The 18,741-nt window shown below is 42.8% G+C and overlaps 1 protein-coding gene across 6 annotated transcripts in view; it reads right to left on the bottom strand.

The window, feature by feature from the left end:
• Positions 1–5,618: 5,618 nt before the first annotated feature.
• The window catches only part of gria3b (glutamate receptor, ionotropic, AMPA 3b), an 83,485-nt gene continuing 70,362 nt past the window's right edge, over positions 5,619–18,741 (bottom strand). The window contains exons 13-16 of one of the 6 annotated variants that reach the window (XM_047584713.1): positions 15,275–15,522; positions 14,373–14,487; positions 9,868–10,115; positions 5,619–7,514 (exon numbers count right to left, since the gene is read on the bottom strand). In XM_047584713.1, coding sequence (XP_047440669.1) covers positions 9,870–10,115; positions 14,373–14,487; positions 15,275–15,522 — 609 coding nt within the window. In that variant the 3' untranslated portion in view covers positions 5,619–7,514; positions 9,868–9,869. Of the gene's footprint in view, positions 7,515–9,867; positions 10,116–11,508; positions 14,488–15,274; positions 15,523–18,741 lie in introns of those variants that run through there. The other 5 variants (XM_047584712.1, XR_007112810.1, XR_007112809.1 and 2 more) reach the window with 5 other exon arrangements.

Below are 18,741 nucleotides of genomic sequence, written 5' to 3'. Positions count from 1 at the left end.
TGTGTCAGCATGAATTCTGTTTGAAAGGGTATATTCGTGCAGTCAGCTGCATGCCAAATCTATGGCGTATTAAAGAAAAGCTGTCCGCAGCTATAATGAGCCACTGCAGTGTCCAGATGTGAAGTCACACTGAGCTACTTGTCAGTTCTAATGGAGCTATTAATGAGGCTCTGCAGGCCCTCAGCCCCTCCCACATTTTTTCTGATCTTTCTTGATCCCTCCAGTGCTTTTCTCTGTCCTCCACATGTTCAGTGAAAGTACAAAACTACATGCAAGAGCAATCAAAGCTGGCATAAATCAGTTCAACACATTCAATAGTTTGTCCACACACACACACACACACACACACACACACACACACACACACACACACACACACACACACACACACACACACACACAGACTTGGCTGGTACCTATAGGAGTTTCTTTCACCTCCAGAACAGAGAAATTCATCAAACCACAGATTCAGCGAGAAGCCTGAAGTGCTCTGCAGGGATGGAGGTCCACGCTGACTTGCAGCTGTCTCTTGGTACCTGCGGATTTTTCAGTGACGTTGTGGAGACGTTATTCAATTTCATTCCAGTAATAGTCGGTTTGAGATGTGGGAACCGCTGCAGTGAATTTAAAGCAGAACCCTGCTTCCGATGCAGCACGTTGTAGGTGTTTTTGAGAGGACTGACACCCGGGGGGGAGGGAATCGAAAACCGGTCCCCATTCAAATTTCTCCAGTCCATCTGAATTGCATGTATTGACTCTGATATTATGGATTCCTCTAAACAATGGTCCCACACTCAGCACAATAGTTCATCTGTCTTATGCAGTGTACAGCGATCAGGCATAACATTATTACCACTTTACTTATAATATTGTGCAGTTCTGACTGTCTCGTTCCAGTGCCTCCCACAGATACTTGATCAGTTTATCTAGTGAATTTAGTGAATCTAGTGAAGGCCAGATCAACACCTTGTGCTGTTATTCATGTTGTTATTTCCCAAAATCTTTTTGTGTGTGTGTCTGTGTCAGGCTGCATCCTGCCGCGGATGGCTGCTGCCATCAAAGAGTGTCATTGCCATGGGGTGGGGGGTATCTTCACGAGGTGGTCAGTGTTATTCACTTCTCTCACAGAAGGTCATAATGTTATGGCTGCTTGGACGCGCACAGTCAGAGGTTTTCTCTCATCACTGAGTCACGTTTTTGCACCACAAGGCAAGTCCAGCTGACACCAGGGCATGTTTCAGCTTTCGGTTTTGGATAAGACTTCACACCCCTGCAACTGTGAGGTGCCGTGACAAGGATTCATGTAGAAGAACAAGCGATCTGAGACCTGCCTGCTTCCCAAACAAGCAGCCGCCTCCAGCCGACCTCAGTCGACCTCAGTTGACGAGGGTAATGTTAAATTTCCTGCACTGGCACACTGGCGCCATTGAAGCAGCGGGAACATTGTGACTTAGAAAACAGCCCACAAAACATATTGTGTGTACAAATATTGTCTCATTTCATCCATTTTACATGATGAGTAACGATGTCTTGTGTTTAACGCGTTCACGTCCTGGGGGAGAATGTGTCCTGGCAAATAACAAAGCAGCTAGTTTTGTGATGAAAATTGTGAAGGACTGCTTTTTTTTCCATCCAGGAAACTGATCAGGAATTGACAGTGGAATTAAGAAAGGATTGGATGGATAAGCTGAATTGACAGTGACACAGATATCGACAAAATCTAATTAATTCCCATCCCTGTTGGTACCTGTCTGATATAAGTTTAGCCTACAGATAGGTGGACTGTTAGCTTAGCTTAGCTTAGCTTAGTTTAGGGATAGGAACAAAGGGGAAAACAGCTAGTAGTCCAGTGTTTACAAAATCTACCAGCAGCTCACTACTTGATCTAATCAGCTGGTAAAGCAGATTCTCTGCTAATCACTGGGTTTTCAGTTCAATCCTTGTCCTGCCAAGTGTCCTTGGACAAATCGCTTACATAGCAGCTCCCGCCATCGATGAATTTGTGAATTAATGCTTTTCATACAGCTAAGGCAGAAAAGTGCTACATTAGTGCACATCACTTACAAATGACCATGCTCTATCCTGTTTCTTTACAATTTACCACAATACCACTATAAAACTAAAGGTCAAAACCGAAGGGCTGGTTGCCTGGCAACTTCTCCAATCCACGACTGATTCCAGCTCCATACGTTTTAATGTTTTGATTGTGTAAACAAGCAAGCAATGCAGCCTTCGTCGCTGAGGTTAAGAGGTGCTGTTAGGCAGACTTAGTTCTTAGTTCTTTTTGGACAGAGTCAAGCTCGCGGCATCCTGTCGTTCTGTGGAAGTCAGTGTGCGTGTTATCCTAGGCTCGGAGCCCGCTGGCCTTAGAATATCAAACAGGCCCGGGACCAAGCTTCTGATCTAAATATTCACCAGAAAGTTTACACAAGTATTTCTTTTATGATCCGCTACGAACCCAAAAGATCTGCACCTTTAACACATATGTTACGGAAAATTATTACAGCTGTACTTTATAGTGATTCATTAACTGTTTATGATGCCTCATACGAGTTTGATAATAAACACATGCTCCTCCATCTGCTCTGAACTGCATTTTTTATTATAAACAATATAGTGTGTTTATTGTATACACCACTTATAAATTATGAACAGCAACGGACATACAGTTTGTGTTATAATTCTTTTTTTCCCCCCCCGTTTTCTTTTTGATGTTAAGGATAAATGGCAAGCACGGTTCGTCTTTCATCGGTTTTCCGTGTGCATCTCTCAGAATCAAAGCGCCAAGGCTTGTTACTCTCAATAGTTTGCACCAGCGCTAAAACGGGAGTGAAAACCTTGTTGTAGAGGGAGAGCTACCAATTCCTCCACAGAGCCTTAACAATCAATAATGTAATGCAGCCGCAAGATATTTTGTGTTTTGAGGAAGGGGTTCAACATCTTCTCCAAAGCCTCCCCGAGCTCAGCTTTTTATTTTTCGGATGGAAATGAGAGGAATGTAGCAAAAACATGACTTCAGGGGTATCAGGGAGGAAGGTTAAAGGAACGTGAAAACAACACTGACGATGCGCCACTGGGGTTACGGGGGCTTCTAAAAGCGGACTCTTTCTTTCCATGGAGAGATTTGTGATGCTGGATCGTCCGTCCGGTCTGATCGACCGACTCCTCCGGCTCTCAGGTGCTGATCATAAAAACCTCTCGTGTTCACGTCGCAGCAAAAAGGAGGATTTCGTTGCGACAAGGAGCTGTTTTTATACCCTGAGCTGCCACTTCCGCAAATGTGCCAGCTTTGCTATGATCACCTGACCTCTCACTTTGAGGTGTGATTGCTGGCAGGACTTTAGTCGACTGTATGCGCTTGGAACATCGGAAGCCTTCATTCTCTATTATCTCCAGACTCTGAGAGTGTCACGTGTAAAACTCCCACGAGGGGGCCCGCCTCTGGAGACGGCCGGCGCTCCGATCTGCAGGGACCGCCGCAAGTCGTGCCACGAGTCTTGCCCATTCAGGTCCAATCAAACAGCAGCAGGATCTCCTCTTGCTGTCTTCTCGGGTCTCCGTGAGTCACACCCGCATTATTCACTGTCTGGAGAAGTGAGGTTTTGCATAAACAGGAGACATGCCAACAAAACACGGCAAATGTAAACCTTTCATGCAGCGGATGATGTCTAAGACTCCAGAGTCGAGAGCCGCGGTTCATGTAAATCATTATTTATTATTCAGCGCGGAGTAGGCATGGTGTTCCTGTGCTAATATTATCTCGTTGTGTGCCCCAGGGGCGCAGCATATGATCTCCACGTGTTGTCTCCCCGCATCTCTATTGTCTTTTCATTCATTAAAACTTGCCTCAAAGAGCTTAATGACAGCAAACGAGAGTTCAGTGCTGCTCAAATAAATCTGGAGTTTGGGAAAAAGGCGAAGAAGTTGCTGCACTTGCTTTGTTTGATGCCAATGCCAAAAAGCCAATAAATAAAGATTTAAAAAAAAAAAAAAAAAAAGCTCCCTTCATGACAATGACTTTGAACTTTTTTTCTTCGAAATAATAGGGCACATGTTTGGGAAGCTAATCAATGTCAACTGAGCTTGTCGAGTGCAGGTCTCTTCAGGTGCACTTGAAGATAACTAAAGTGCAGAGAAGGGGGGGATATGGAACAACTGACTTGGAATCTGATTTATTCATTGTGTCCTTGAAGCGGGAGATAGGTGAAAGACTGCAGCGCACTGCTGCAAAGTGGGGGAGCCACTGAACCAGAGAGCCTTTTTTTTTTTATTCTTCTGCAGGGGCAATCAAAGAATGCTCCACATGACACTTCCTTCTCCAGCCTTTTGAGCTTCCTCGCACGCTCTTTCGCCTCTTTCCTCACGCACACATTTATTACTTTCTCCCCCTCGGCGACGGAGTCCGCATTAGATCAGATTAAGTTCCGCGGCCACGGGCCCACAGAGGCGGTGAGCACCAGGAGTCGGCATCTAGTTGCGCAGTTCCACGCGTTCAGGTGACGAGACAGCGGGGGATGATTAGTCGTCCTCATGTGGAAGGGCTCTCCTGCCCCTGTGATTAAATTAACTGTCCACTGCCTGAATAAAAGGCCTCAGACTTGTTGCCTCTGTTTTTTTTTTCCTCCTGTTCTTGCAGGATAAACAGTGCGCCCCCTTTGATAGGTGAGCAAACTAATTCGAGTAGTCTCACGAGCATCATGCACTGCAGTGCAGTGCCATCCTCCACACCCCGCTCCCCCACGTTGTCTTATTCCTCCCTGGAAGCAGCCCAGGCAAAAGAAAGGGGGGGAAAACACCACAAAAAGACAGGCAGCGAAGCAAAGGAAGAACAAAAAAGCAATATCCTTTCATGCTTTGTCAGAAATGGGCTGTTTCATACAGCCAGAGTCTGTTCCACAGGACTGGCGTGCTGAATAAATCCTGAATAACAGTGTCTGCATTCAAAAAATGAATGAAAAAACACTGGTGTTTTGCCATGTTTGCTGGATTTGATATTTGAGCTGTGGCAGGCTGGATCTCTGGAAAGGGGGGGAATTCATTTTACCAGACAATGCAGAAGCAGTAAAGTGACGGAGAATGCCGCGCAGCGTCACGGTTTACTGTATGTGAGAGAACTCAGACCGTGTGTGAATAAGCAGGCCTTATATGATTAACTGTCCCTTAGCTACATTACAGTGAATCCTGAAAGATATCGCTTTAAAGCTTAAAAACTTGCGACGGAGTTATATGCGGCACAGCATGCATGTGTGTGCGGTATGCTCTGCTGGTCATGATAATATATTATTGATTATGTCACAATGCATCTTGCGGAGAGAGGGAGAGGGAAAGAAAGATCACATGCCAGATGAAGCTGTCAATGGAGCCCTCAATCAGAGGATGCAAGGCAGGAGAGCGGGAGCGAAGCAGATGGCGCCTACTATTGATCCAAAACATGCACACACTTCCACTGACTAACGGCTCAATATTGGACTATTATAGGAAAACCTCCTCTCTTTGTGGCTTAGTCTGCAGGGGGCTCTTCAGGCCACTCCACCACACTTGAAAAGTGTTTGACCTGAGCTACTTTACGCAACTAGTTCAAACAATGTTGTGCAATGACATGAACACAGACACGGAACCCCTTTCTGTACATTTTTATTTACAAAATGTATTAAAATTCTCTGTACAGCGCCTCACTAACGAGGTTCAGCAAATTATGCATGCATCTTTTGCTCTTTTTGTACCCACTACGATGCCCGGCATTTTTTATTTGTTTATTTTATTTTATTTTGTGTGTGTGTGTGTGTGTGTGTGTGTGTGTGTGCGTGTTGTGTTTTGTTTTTGCGGAAGGTGAGACGTACAAAAAAGAAAAATGTGAAACTGATTTACAAAAGAATTAACAGGGACTTCTAACATCGACCTAAGGTTGGTTTGTGAGTAGCGGAGCTCTTCAAGCATCACTGATTTCACATGCAATTTCTTAGAAAAAAAAAGAAAAAGAAAAAGAAAAAGGAAAAAAGGGAACAGCAGTCTTTCATCATGTAATATAAATACTTCTCATTTATCTAAATGTACACATCTTTATCAACTTGTTCTTTCTTTTTCTTTACATTTGTCAGTTTATTTGATTTATTTTTTTTTTTATATAAAACTACCTGCCCATAGTTTCAGGTGATTAGATAAATATCTTCCTAAATCCTATGGAATCACAGTCTTTTTTGAAAGAAAAAAAAAGTTATTACAGCAATATGGAAATGTGCTAAGCTTCAGGACTCTCCCTGGTATAACCTTGTAGAAATCTATTTTCCGCTGTATTCGTATATTTTTCATTTTTGTTTACTAAGTGAAGTCACCAAACACTGTAATGCTCATTAAAGGAAATCAAATCAAAAGCAAACCACAGCTCATTGTAAAATGTGCAATTGTTAAAGAAAACGATAAGGTAATCCAAAAATACTACAGTTTAAAAGCCATTACTGTTATCCTTTATCTGGATTTGCAGCTGATCTACAATTGAATTATCCTTTTTGTTTGGTTTTCAACTTTGATGTACAGAAGATTTGAACGACTCTAGACTTCGGGGAAGGGCCGTTTCGGAGTGACAAACCTTTGATATATTTTACAAACTGTAAATCACAAACAGATTTTCTTTTTACTCGGCTTGCTTTACACTCTCTCTTTGTCATACAAAATACACTCTTGGCAGTATTTGGAAGTGCGAACTATGACCTGGTCCTGTAGTAGTGCGTAAAAGCCGAACCAGATCATCTTCTCATCTCCGCGAGTCCCGTCAAGCTCTCAGAAGACAGTGGCAGCAGCACCAGAGTTTAGAGTTCAAGCAACGCGCACGCCATTGTTTTGGGCTGGATGGCATTTCGCTCCAGTGTGGTCGATCTATCTTTTAAAACAAGTACAAGGTCACTAGACGTGACTTACAGCAGTATAAAAGCTATCGTCTAATAACCAGTGTCTTACAGCGCACTGAGTAGATCTAATAAAATAATTTCAACACATGTAACCAGTGAAAATCTGGCAGCTGAACGATGGAGAGTAATCTGATCATGTTGAATACAAGAAACCAATTTGACACTTAAGATTCGTCGTCGTTGTGGCACTTCAAAATGTGCTTAGGGTTGCAAATGATGGCTTTAGTTGTCTCATTCATGTTAAATGTATATCTATCTATATCTCTATACCGTATTCACATACAGTAGATACAGGTAGATATATCTATACATAGATTTTTTTTTTTTTAAATCACTGCACCATTCTTCTGTTTTGTATGAGTTTCAAGCAAAAAGCAATATCATTGTGAATGAGTTGCATTGATTGGACTCAGAGTTCCATAAGGCACTGAGAGGAGGGAACCATGTCGGCTCTTCCCATCCATGATCAGTCCAGTCGTGTCGTCATTGCAGATTATCGTGCTGTGTCCGCCCGGGAGGATTCGGGCCTGAAGCTCAATCCTCGTGATCCTGTGCCTTTCGTAGATGTTTAGTCACAGTTGTAAGGGACAGTGGACGGTGTTCCTAAACCTGCGTCGAAACATGGGAACAGTTGAGAGTTAAACGTAAAAAAAAAAAAAAATCTGATTGTGAATTTAATAAATAGATCAGGGGTCTTCAACTTTGTCATTCCAAGGACCCTCAAACTGATGGCGATATTAAGTATGGACCCCTACCTACTGTATGTGCTGGGTTCAAGTTAATGTGTATTGAAAGAAATTTAAATTTGTGGGGGAAATTTTAAGAAATATATATAAAAAATGTCTAATCAACCAAAGATTTTGTGACCCCCCCACTGCAGTGCCTCCGCGTACCTCCTTTTTTAGCCCGCAAGAGCTTTTCAATTCACTCAACAACATCAAATACCTTGGACCACACTGACCTCAAAAGTTAAATTTAGACTCCACTAATGAGATTCATCAGGACTGTGAGGTTCAATCAGATTTTTTCGCCCCCTCAGCCGTCCTCACATTTTGATTATTTGATGTGCGCGACTAGTCAGAAGGGCTTAAAACGCTCCGGTGCCAGTCATCGACGCGCTCCTTCTCTGGAAACCGTATGCAGCTGATTGGCAAAATATGCTCCCTCCGCCGACATGCCACACTCTGAGCGCGAACACACGTGCAACCCATCCAATCAAATACAAGATTAACATTTAATCGAGCACGTGCAACAGTGCATATTTTCTTTTGTTCAGCGCAATGTCATAGAACTGCTGCGCATAGTTATTTCAAGGCTTCCCACCATTCTCCAGTGACATTTCAAAGTGAGGTTTTTACTGGAAATACTTGGTGGAACTTCTGTGGAAACTTATGGGCAAGTGGCACCTACGAAAACAGTTCACAGCATGTTGTGCGCAGCATTAAGTATTATGTGGTCTCCATTTGCCTCCGAGAAGAAAAAATAGATGAACAACTTTATTTATATTAGCAATTGTTAAACGTCTGCATGCAATGTGCAGGCCAGGGACGGCGCGACTGCATGTTCCTTTAACGTCTTTGAGCTGACTGCTTTCAGGTTTTCAACCTGCATCTCTATTTGCAACCAGTTCCGAACGCTTGCAGACAATTTGTTTGTTTTGACAACACTAGGCCACACATTGATTGATTGATTTTTTTTCTTTTTTTTTTTTTTGACACTGTGAGTGACACAAATTAAATTTCATTTACCTAAGAGGGGAGAGGAAAGCTGAAATCCAAAGAGGTGGATGTGAATAATTGGGATCTGCTGTGACACCATCCGAATAAATCATCAACGCACCATCCACCCGGACAGATTATTTTATCCATTTTAGAAACCAGCACCTGATCCCACATTACCATTATTTCTCAGTGGGCTATACGGAAGCGTGATGACATTCTGACACTAATCTGAGGCAGGCTGTTTTTTTGTTTGTTTGGTTTGTTTAAATAAAAATGGCAGCAGGTACACTGTTTCCACAATAGTGTTAATGTAGGACATATTTAATCCCCTCAACTAAAAACTATGAATACTCGCTCATCCTTGCCAGACCGATGTTCACATTTTAGGGATCCTAATTAAGTAATATTTTCCTCATGATGACATAGGCTATTATTTCACCCACCGGCAACCCATCCACTATTAATCAGATTGTTAATTTTTATGACCCGGCATGTGAATTAACTGCAGCTCCCCGTGGATTTAACTGCTGTCCGCGTGTCATTATTGGGCAAGTGAAACCAAAATCATCTGAGGCACTGCAGGGGGGAGGAGGGGTCGCGATATCTTTGGTTAGACAATTTTTATATGTTTTTTTTTTAATTTTCCCCCACAAATTTAAATTTCTTTAAATACAGATTAACAAAAATCCAGCATATTTTAGTGTGTTAGTATTTATCTATGTTTAAAGTTTGTTTAATATAGAACACATATAGTAGGTAGGGGGTCCTTATTTAATTTCTCCATCAGTTTGGGGGTCCTTGGCCTGAAAACGTCGAAGACCCCTGATCTGTGGTGGGATTGTACGGTGATGTGAAAACAGACCCATTAAACATCTAATTTCAGTCTTACACAGTTTATACATTTTAAACTGATATATTGTTACACAACACAAAGCCAAACAACAATTCTTTGACACTGCACTTAACACATTCTGTTCAAAAAGACATTCTGTTCTAACTTTAATGCAGCCCCGGGCCCTGTCCATGAACCTACACTCTATGTTACAAGGCATAAACAATATTTCAGAGTTTCATATTTGAGTGGGCATGTGTGTTCTGTTGCCTGCAAAATGACGACCGTAAACAACTTCACAAGCGTCATCTGAATAATTTACTCTCACTGACATGACTGCAAGCTAAATGATTCATCCCCCCCCCCACACCAACAGTGCACGGAGGGGTGGGGTGGTGTTGGCACGTACCTCTATATCTTAACGCTCTCGGTTCCGTATACGTTGTAGCCTTCTCTGTATGTGGCAAAGTTCTGGGTGTTGGTCGGGGGAGCCGGCTTAAAATTCTGGGCATTCTTGGCCAATTTCAGCCGTTTGGTTTCTTGCCGTGATTTATAACAGAACTCTATCAGAGCCACCATCATGGCCAGCCCCAGCCCTCCGACCAGAATATAGAAGACACCAGCCACATTGCTTAGGCTGAGAGCACTTGTCTTGTCCTGGGGGGAAGTGAATAGCACAGTTAAGAGTTTTGCAGTGGAGCAAGGGCAGCAGAACAAAATGCAGCCTGTATCCTTCAAACTGAGCCTCGCGTAGCCTTGTCTCGACTCAACAGTAAAACTGATTTAACTGTAAAATATCCTACTCTATCTCACTGATGCTACCAGTGGAAGGTCGTGGATACTAACTGCTACAAGCAACAGAAATTAGACATGTAATGATGTGCTAATGATGTGATTTTCCTTTAAGTGTCTCAATGAACTAGCCTGCCATAGTCAAGCCATTCTCCACTAAGGAGAAAGAAGCCAAGCTGTTAGTGCTCTGTCTGCTGGTGAATGCAGAGCTTTCCCTGCCCTATCCTGAAATATATTTATATATATATATATACTGTATATGTAATGTGGCTTCTGCTTTTGACCATATAAGGAAGCTGGTCAGTATCGCATAGGTCAACAGCTCTGAAAATCCCTGTCTTTTCAATCCTCATAGCGACATGTACGTATAACTCTCATGGCAACACTGTCATACAGTACAGTCATAATATATGAATGATAGCTCAATTAAAGTAAAAAAAAAAAAAAACACTAAATATCAAACCATTTTGCTGCTGCTTACCTACCAAACATATTCATTAAAAATTTGTTCATTAGAGTTTTACTATTTGCAGTTTAACCCTATGAGCGTGGTGCTACCGGCTACCTAGCGACCCTAACCTGTAATCCGAGGCTTCCACTGCATCTCAGAGGGTTAAATAGTGGGTTTATTACATTCCCCGACTTCTTGTAATGTGCAAACAAAGCCCCTAACCTCATCTTAAAGCAGCCACAAGATTCAGAGGACACCCTCCGGCGCCACTGCCGCTTAGAGGAGCTGAATTTGCGTAAATCATCACAATAAGAGGTTTTGCTTGTTCGTCACACCACAGGAGGCCGGAGAATCTAATAGACGCATCGCAATGCAAACTAGTAACAACACAAATAAATCAAATTTTCATTAACAGTTTGGTAAATAGAAACAGCAGCATAATGGTCAAAGTATCATGAATGTCAAGAATGAAAATGAGCAAAAAAATAGCATTTATCAACAACTGTCACTTGCTGTGATTCAGTTAAAACAGTACGTCTGAGAGGCACTGTAGCAATCCCCCATAGTCTTATCATTACAGTTTTCACAAAAAAAAGACGTTTCTACATTTTTATACTGCATCAAAAAGTGTCTCATCTCTATGGCATAAAAAAAAGAGAAAAAATGGGGAAGCAGTGCCTTGGGTTAATGCCACGTATGTGCCGAGTTACAGCTTGCGGCGGGGGGAAAAAAAAGCTGAAACGCTAAGAAAAAAGAAAAACTATGTGTAGCAAATAAACAAAATGCATTCTATAGATGTTAGAGAAGTCTTGTCTTGCATATGAACAGTACGTCAAAATGCAATTTGGAATCAGTACAAAAGACCTGCAGCGACTGACCTTACTTCCAGAGTCCTTGGTTCCACATTCACCCTTATCGTACCACCATTTGTTTTTCAGCTTGTCTAAGATGCCTTGTTCACTGAGTTTCAATACTGCAAGGTTTACAGGAGTTCTTCACGTGGGAAATAACATAAATAACATTATATTATGTTATTTTATGTTATTCAACTTTTAAACTACTACATATTTTACAAAGCGATAAAGCAGGGCACCTGGCTATGGCAACATCACAAAGAGCAGGCATTCTACCTATTACCTTCATAACCCCTAGTCTAAAGCCAGGACCTACCCATATCGCTTTGAGTAATCGGCAGACGCTGTTACCGGGTCAACAAGCAGGTACTGAAAGTACGATCTGCAAGTCTATGAACATCAAAAAGTATATAGGGACATTGATTTAGGGGCAGGTAGACCCAGAGGCTTTGTACAGCTTTTAACAAGTTCATTCCAACAGGAGCTTTGTCTTAACAAACAAAAAACACACAAACAATACTCTCCCTTTCCACATACAATTTAAGTACTGCAGCCAATTTCCGAGTCAAGCACCTACGCCCCGAAAGTGAAAATTAATTCTTTCGTGTTGTATTCCGACATAACGCCAAGAAAACCCTATCTTCCAATTACGCCAGATTACCGTCAGATGAGTGTGTCCCGACCAAACCGCACGGAGCTGCAGGACTAAGCTCGAAAGTATCAGTGGAATAATTCATCTCGTATTCGCCCGTAGCTGCCTAATCTAATGCTCGTCACAGATGTTTACTCGCTGTTTGATCTCTCTAGAAGTTATATCATGGCTATAATATTGTATGTCAACACGAATTAGCATATAACTCTATTGCACTAAATAACTCAGAGAAAAAATCAAACACAGCGGCTAAACAATTCCAAAGCTAGATAAAGATCGCATTTTGCAGGCATAATACAGCGGCAGAGCGTTTGTCGTTTAAGTCAATCTGTGAAAGCAAAAAAGCAAATTGGAAACAAAGAAACACAGGCGCGTCGATAAATGACTGACCTGACTACTCCCTGGGAACAATGTCCCGCAAGGGGATCCATGCAATGCATAATGCACTAAGAGAAGATTACACCACTGTATATCCCTCATAGCCAATCTGGGGAAATGGACTGTGAAGACCAGACCATTGTCTTGGCTTGGAGAGACATTGATTAACAATGCAATTACCCTGTAACATGCTCTGTGTCTGAAACTCAATCTAGGCCGCACCGTGTTGTGCCTCAGGGCAAGGAGGCGCGGCGGTGACTGAGTGTGAGTGGACGTGCGTGCAGCCGCGCGCACGATCACGTGCGCCTCCTGACGTCTGTTGGAACACTGAGTTGTGAGCAGGACCAGGCCAAGCGCTCCGCTGTTTGGAACACAACGCTCCAGGCCGCTTTATTCCACCTAATCGGGCCTTCCCACTGAGTCCTGGAGAGCCAAAACAAGCCAGGAAACCGACAGACGGTACATACCTGTGCATGGCAATAGATCGATAGCCGCGCAAGAGACAGATGCTTTCAAATGCTCTAGCAGTAGCACGGTGGAGGGTTCCTGAGCTCAGTGACTACAAAACATAACAGTGTTAGCATTTAACAACATTACAAAATGGGACTTTTAAACATTTTCAGCATGTACTAAAACATTATGTGGTAGGTGCTTTGTGCAGGCTCTCGCTTCTTCATTGTTCACTATGGTCAAAACGGTTGTCTGTAAGCTAACCAGATACCATATAACTCTATCATGACATGTGCGCTGACAACAAAACCTGCCGTGAAATTCGCCTGCATTGTAAAGAAGACAATTCTCCCGTCTATGCGTAATGTCATTGCAAATGTAACAATTCTTTGTGGCACACAATCAAAGTAGCATTATACGAAGTTGTCACAGTCGAGCGGGGTTTCACACTCTGCACCATTAGCCGCCCTAATGGGAAAATCATTCATCATTTAACCGCAGAAAAACGGTGGCGAGATGTGATGTACAAAAGGGTCACAGCTGGGTTATTAATGATTTGAGGTGGGAAGTGCACGTGGTGCAATCAAACCACAGGTGGTTTATGGGATCACCCGTTAGAAACAATCTTTTGTTTAATTAGAATTCTCACGTGTGCCTGCAATGCTTAGTCCCCTCAAGACGCCGCTGTTCCCCTTGCTCTCCTGTTGGCCTCGGCTGAGCAGCTTCTTCTTCTTTTTTTTTTTTTTTATTCGTCATTAAGGAGAATTGGCTATTAAGCTCATAGGTTCTGGGCCAGTGTCATGGATCTGAAGCAGCCGTGCATTGAAGTACTGCAAAGCCATATTTGACAGGATTAGCAAACCTCACCTTCACGAGGGAGGTTTGGGGATTTTGGCCTGTGCTACAACGTCAGTGGAAAAGAGTATCTCTTCTTCAGCTACTTCATCTACCTCATCAAGTGGTTTCACTCAAACTACGGAAGCTACCTGGGTAACACCTTTAACAGCTACAACTAGTGATCTGCCCTGCACATGTGTAAGGGTGAATAAACAAAGCTCAACCTTTCACAAATGCAGGGCAACCACGTTCACACCTCAACGCCTCTTTCTACGCCTCCAGTAAATACATTTCTGTTGGTTAAGACAGGGCTCCTTAGATCGGTCTTAGCTGTTGAAACCATCTGGTCAGACTATCGGGTGAGTTTGCCAGTCTGCCTTTGAGGCGGCAGCAGCAGGTTGTCGGGGCGGACAGTTGGCTTGGTTGTGGTTGGGTTGTTGTAACAGCATTGCCGATTACTCTGCACTATGGTACCCGATTGTGGTGACATCGAGGCTGACCTTGGAGTCACCTCCCCCGCTGCCGCACTCTCCCTTGTCGTACCACCATTTGTTTTTCAATTTGTCCAAGAGGCCTTGCTCATTCAGTTTTAAAACTGCCAGGTTAACAGCATTTCTTGAAACGATAAAACATAACTTGTAAGAAAATGCACAGGTCCGTGAGAAATCTAATGCAAAGTAATAATTGCGCTAAGCATCATAGTGAGATAGGTAATGGTAGAGAGACTACCACTGTCAAAAGCAGGGGCTTACGTACAGAACACTATCCGTTAATCAGAATGGTCTAGGAAAGGACAAATTGTTTAAGAATTTAAGGAATGTGGAGAGATAAGAAAGGCTCATATAAGGTATAGACAGAGTTAAATCTTGGAAAAGGTGGCATGAAGGGTTACGTAGTTTAGAACTGAAGTGTGCGGGATGGGGACACTTGTCATTGAGAAGAAAAGTAACAACAACAAACATCATGCAATTAACATTCGTCACAAGTGACAGCGCAGCTTTTAAAGGCTAAATTGAAAAACCATTGAACTGTTAAATTAAAAGTGACAACACAACAGTCAGGTAGGACGGCACACGGGACAGAAGGAGAGATCGAAGGAAAGAGAAAAGCAACAGTAAGAGAGACACAAATATGAAATGGTTGTTAGCTTTAGCCTTATGGCCTGGACTTGATTCCTCTACGATAAAACAGCAACGGTTAATACATGTATAAAAGTACTGTCAAAACATCGATGATCATTAATTAGACTTTGTTTCCAAGTGCATTGAAAGACATACTACCGTTACCTCTGTGTCCACAAAATAACAAAAAACAAGAAGAGAAGAGAATGACAACAGGGGGACATCAGGGTAGGTGGAATACTATAACAACATGGGGGATATTGTTATATTATTCCACCCACCTTAATGCAGAGCCTTTGGGCGTCGCCACACCGTAGCCTTTCGAGTCGAGGTTCCCCCCCACTTTCATGGTGTCGCATGGCTTCCGCTGCTCGATGTACTCGTTCATGGTGGATTCAAGGAGAAAGGCAAACTTGCCCTTTGACTTTCGTACCCGGGCTACGCCGTCGGGTGTGGTCTTAACAAACACAGACGGTTCGGCAGATTTCATGTACGACCACATCTTCTCGTACACTGCTATTTTGGATCGCTGCGCGGGGAAGAAAAGGAGAGGAGAAGTAGATTAGGAACCCGAAGGTCTTGCGCACAGAATGGATTTTGTAGGATTTTTGTGCGTAATGATCACATGATTTAAAGTGGCATCATGAAGTATTCATAGACATCTCGGAAAAGTGGCCGCGTGATATCTTTAAATACTTCCAGGAAATACACAGTAGCAGACAGACTTTTACAAGATCATTAAGTACAAAAATTTACAAAATCCATTTCTCTTCATCAACATAAACGGAATCCTCAGATACGTTTCTGCAGTCTCAGTTTCACCGAATGTGAATAAGGGTAATTTACAGTAAGTGATGCATGCAAACTAGGTTTTGGTAGAAAATATGGCATTTGTGGTGCAGTTATGCAAAAATATCCTCAACAATTCAACGTTTGTGACACTCAATTGCTGGTAATGACCATTTTATTTGAAAAACTTGCACAGGTTTTGGAGTTTGTCGCAAATTCTGCCTCAGTGAACTGAGCCTTGGTTTATGGTCCTAATTTAACTTGTAGGGCTTATTGCAGTCATTCATTTCGCCAACACTGTTAATGGAATATCTCTGCTGCGACTCACAGGCGATGTGCAGAAGGAGCAGGAGAAGTGAACAACAAGGCAACCCATCACAAAGTGACAAAGATGAGCATTTTCCCAGCGCCTGAGGTCAGGCTTAGCGAGCCTGTAAAATCTGGGGGAGTTGGGTGCTATCTATAATAAGCATCAATTAAATTATTCAGTGCCGCTGGATTTATTTTGGCATAGGCATTTCACACATCCTGATGTGATCCCGGTCCAAGCAGTGATGAGCCATGATCTCAAGTGGCAGTGTGTACTGAATACCGGATACCAAATATAAAATATATACTTTCTTTTCAGTAAAGGCCAGATAAAGGCTAAGGGTCTGGCTGAATGAACGGATACCGTCAAGCAAAGGGTTAGTGTGTACAGTATGGACACTGACATTGATACACCAACATCTGCGACTAAGGGCACAAGTCGCTTACATGACGCGTTAATGTGAAAAATTTGTTCTCGGCTTTGAACCCATGCCCAACCAACTGGGTACACGCAGAAACACGCCGAACATGCGTAAATGTAACCTAGTTACGTCGTTTGCAAGCTGCATGTCCGTCTCTCACGAGCGCCTACGTCCATCCTTTTGAGCACTGGGCATATGGTTGAAATTAGCCGCGTGTCATCACGCTCCTGATCCAGTTCCCTTCTCACGCAAATACTGGAAACCGCTATCAGCGTACTACTTAAATGCTTGGAGGAAAAAGTACAAAACACTTTTCGTCGTAGGGTACATGTCATTTCCATATTTCAACATAAAACCGCATGAACAAAACAAAGTCGGGAACTCGGGGAAATGAGAACATCTGAGGAGCATGTGCATGTGTCATACGACGACAGTACTCAGCGATTCCAGCAGCTACATGCTAATGTTAGCATGCTAACGTGCTTACCAAGATAAAGCTAACATGCAGAGGCTAAGAAGATGTAATGTTTTATCTTGTCAATCTTATTATGACTAATAAGCTCTACTACTTGTTAAAGGGTCACACAGCCCATTAAGAATGCTAGAAAAATGTAAAGGTAATCATTATTCAAAGTTGAAGATAAGTACACTTGAATGGCAAGATAAACTGAGCTCTGTGGCTTTGAGTGTCCGAACATACTGATCAGCACACAGGCAACACTGGCTTAAATTGATAAAAGCCCCCCATAAAAAGAGCATATCCATCTTCTGATGCATTTCTATTAATAAACAAAAGCATTAACCTTGACCTAACCAAAGTGCTTTACTGGTTTTATGTAATCATATAACATTTGTTTGCAGGCATCTGTCAGAGTGAGTCAGGCCAAGGGTGAGGACGGGATGAGACAGCAACATAACACAAATTAAAAAGTTTGCGTGATAAATGTTCCCAGTTCGTATGACAAGGATTTCAATTTTGGGTGGTTGCCATTTTCCTTTTGATGCAAATACAATGAACGTGTGGGGTGGGTAGTCAAAGTTAAATATGATGTCTTTGTCGACAGTCGTGTTCGGTTTGCATTCGTCAAACGTCATGAGAAGGACACAAGTTTGGAGGACATTTCCCCAAAGACACTGGGCTCATCTGCTCAGCAGAGGGAAAGCTCCAGACACCTCCTCAAATGAAGAGAAAGGAATGGATGTGGGCATTGATTACTGACGACAGAGTGTGCTGCCTCAGTGCTTTATGAAGTCAATTCGTCAATATCAGAGCAGGGACGAAGTGCGACGAAAACCTGAATAGGACGATTTCACTGCAACTGCGAGATGCTTGCAGCAAACACACAAAGATATACAGTGAGAAAGCCCAACAGGGAAAGAGAGATATTTGATTATTGACTTCTGGCACACAAACGTTCATCCTCACAGACACAGACACACACATGAAAGTCTGCCCCGGCCCCCTTTAAACATGTAATCATTCACATTCTCATCTACGGTGGTCATTTAAAACTCAGTCAGGGAATAATGAGTGAAAAAGCCCATCATCAATGAGCTGACAATTTGTTGAGCAATTAAATGCTGCCATAAACACCGCTTTGTTCATGAGGCGCTCCTTCGCGCCATATAATGGCCCTGTTAGAACACGCTGCTGCATTTAAAATGAGCTTCCTGCCCATTAACAGGAGGAGGCTACATTTGATGTCTATTGTCTGAAGTATAAAAAAATATGGCTCTGTGTTGGGTAACTTGCAAATGGCCTTACACTCCTCCTCCTCTAAATGCCTTTAAAATTTACACTAAAGCCATCATAATGTTGCTCTCTTCATAATGGAGTACCTCCGTAGTCAGTCTCCGCCAGCCCTCCTACCTAGCTGACGCAGTTACATCATCTGCGTAGGTGTTCATCCAGCAAATCTGTCTGAGGCGGTGTGTTTCCTGCTGACTAATAGTCATGAAGACAGGTCTGTTATTCGGGTCTGCTGACCTGAGACGAGAAATAAAAAGAAAGTGACTTGCTCCACAAGCAAGATAACGCTAAAGGGAAGCCAAAGGAAATCTAGTGGTTCTTGTAGCTCTGTTTGACTCTACACTAGCCCCGGAGAGTTATCTGGCTCCATTAACTGTTTCAGGATTGGGTCTGAGGGCAGATGTTATTTTTCCCAGCAGAACTTAAGTGCGAATGCTTAAACTGTAAATGCTGACAAATGAGCCGCACTCTGCGTTGC

The sequence above is a fragment of the Mugil cephalus genome, chromosome 5, assembly GCF_022458985.1.
Source record: "Mugil cephalus isolate CIBA_MC_2020 chromosome 5, CIBA_Mcephalus_1.1, whole genome shotgun sequence".
Classification (NCBI taxonomy): domain Eukaryota; kingdom Metazoa; phylum Chordata; class Actinopteri; order Mugiliformes; family Mugilidae; genus Mugil; species Mugil cephalus.
The sequence above is the reverse complement of the archived record's forward strand: the minus strand, read 5'-3'. Positions and strand labels throughout refer to the sequence as shown.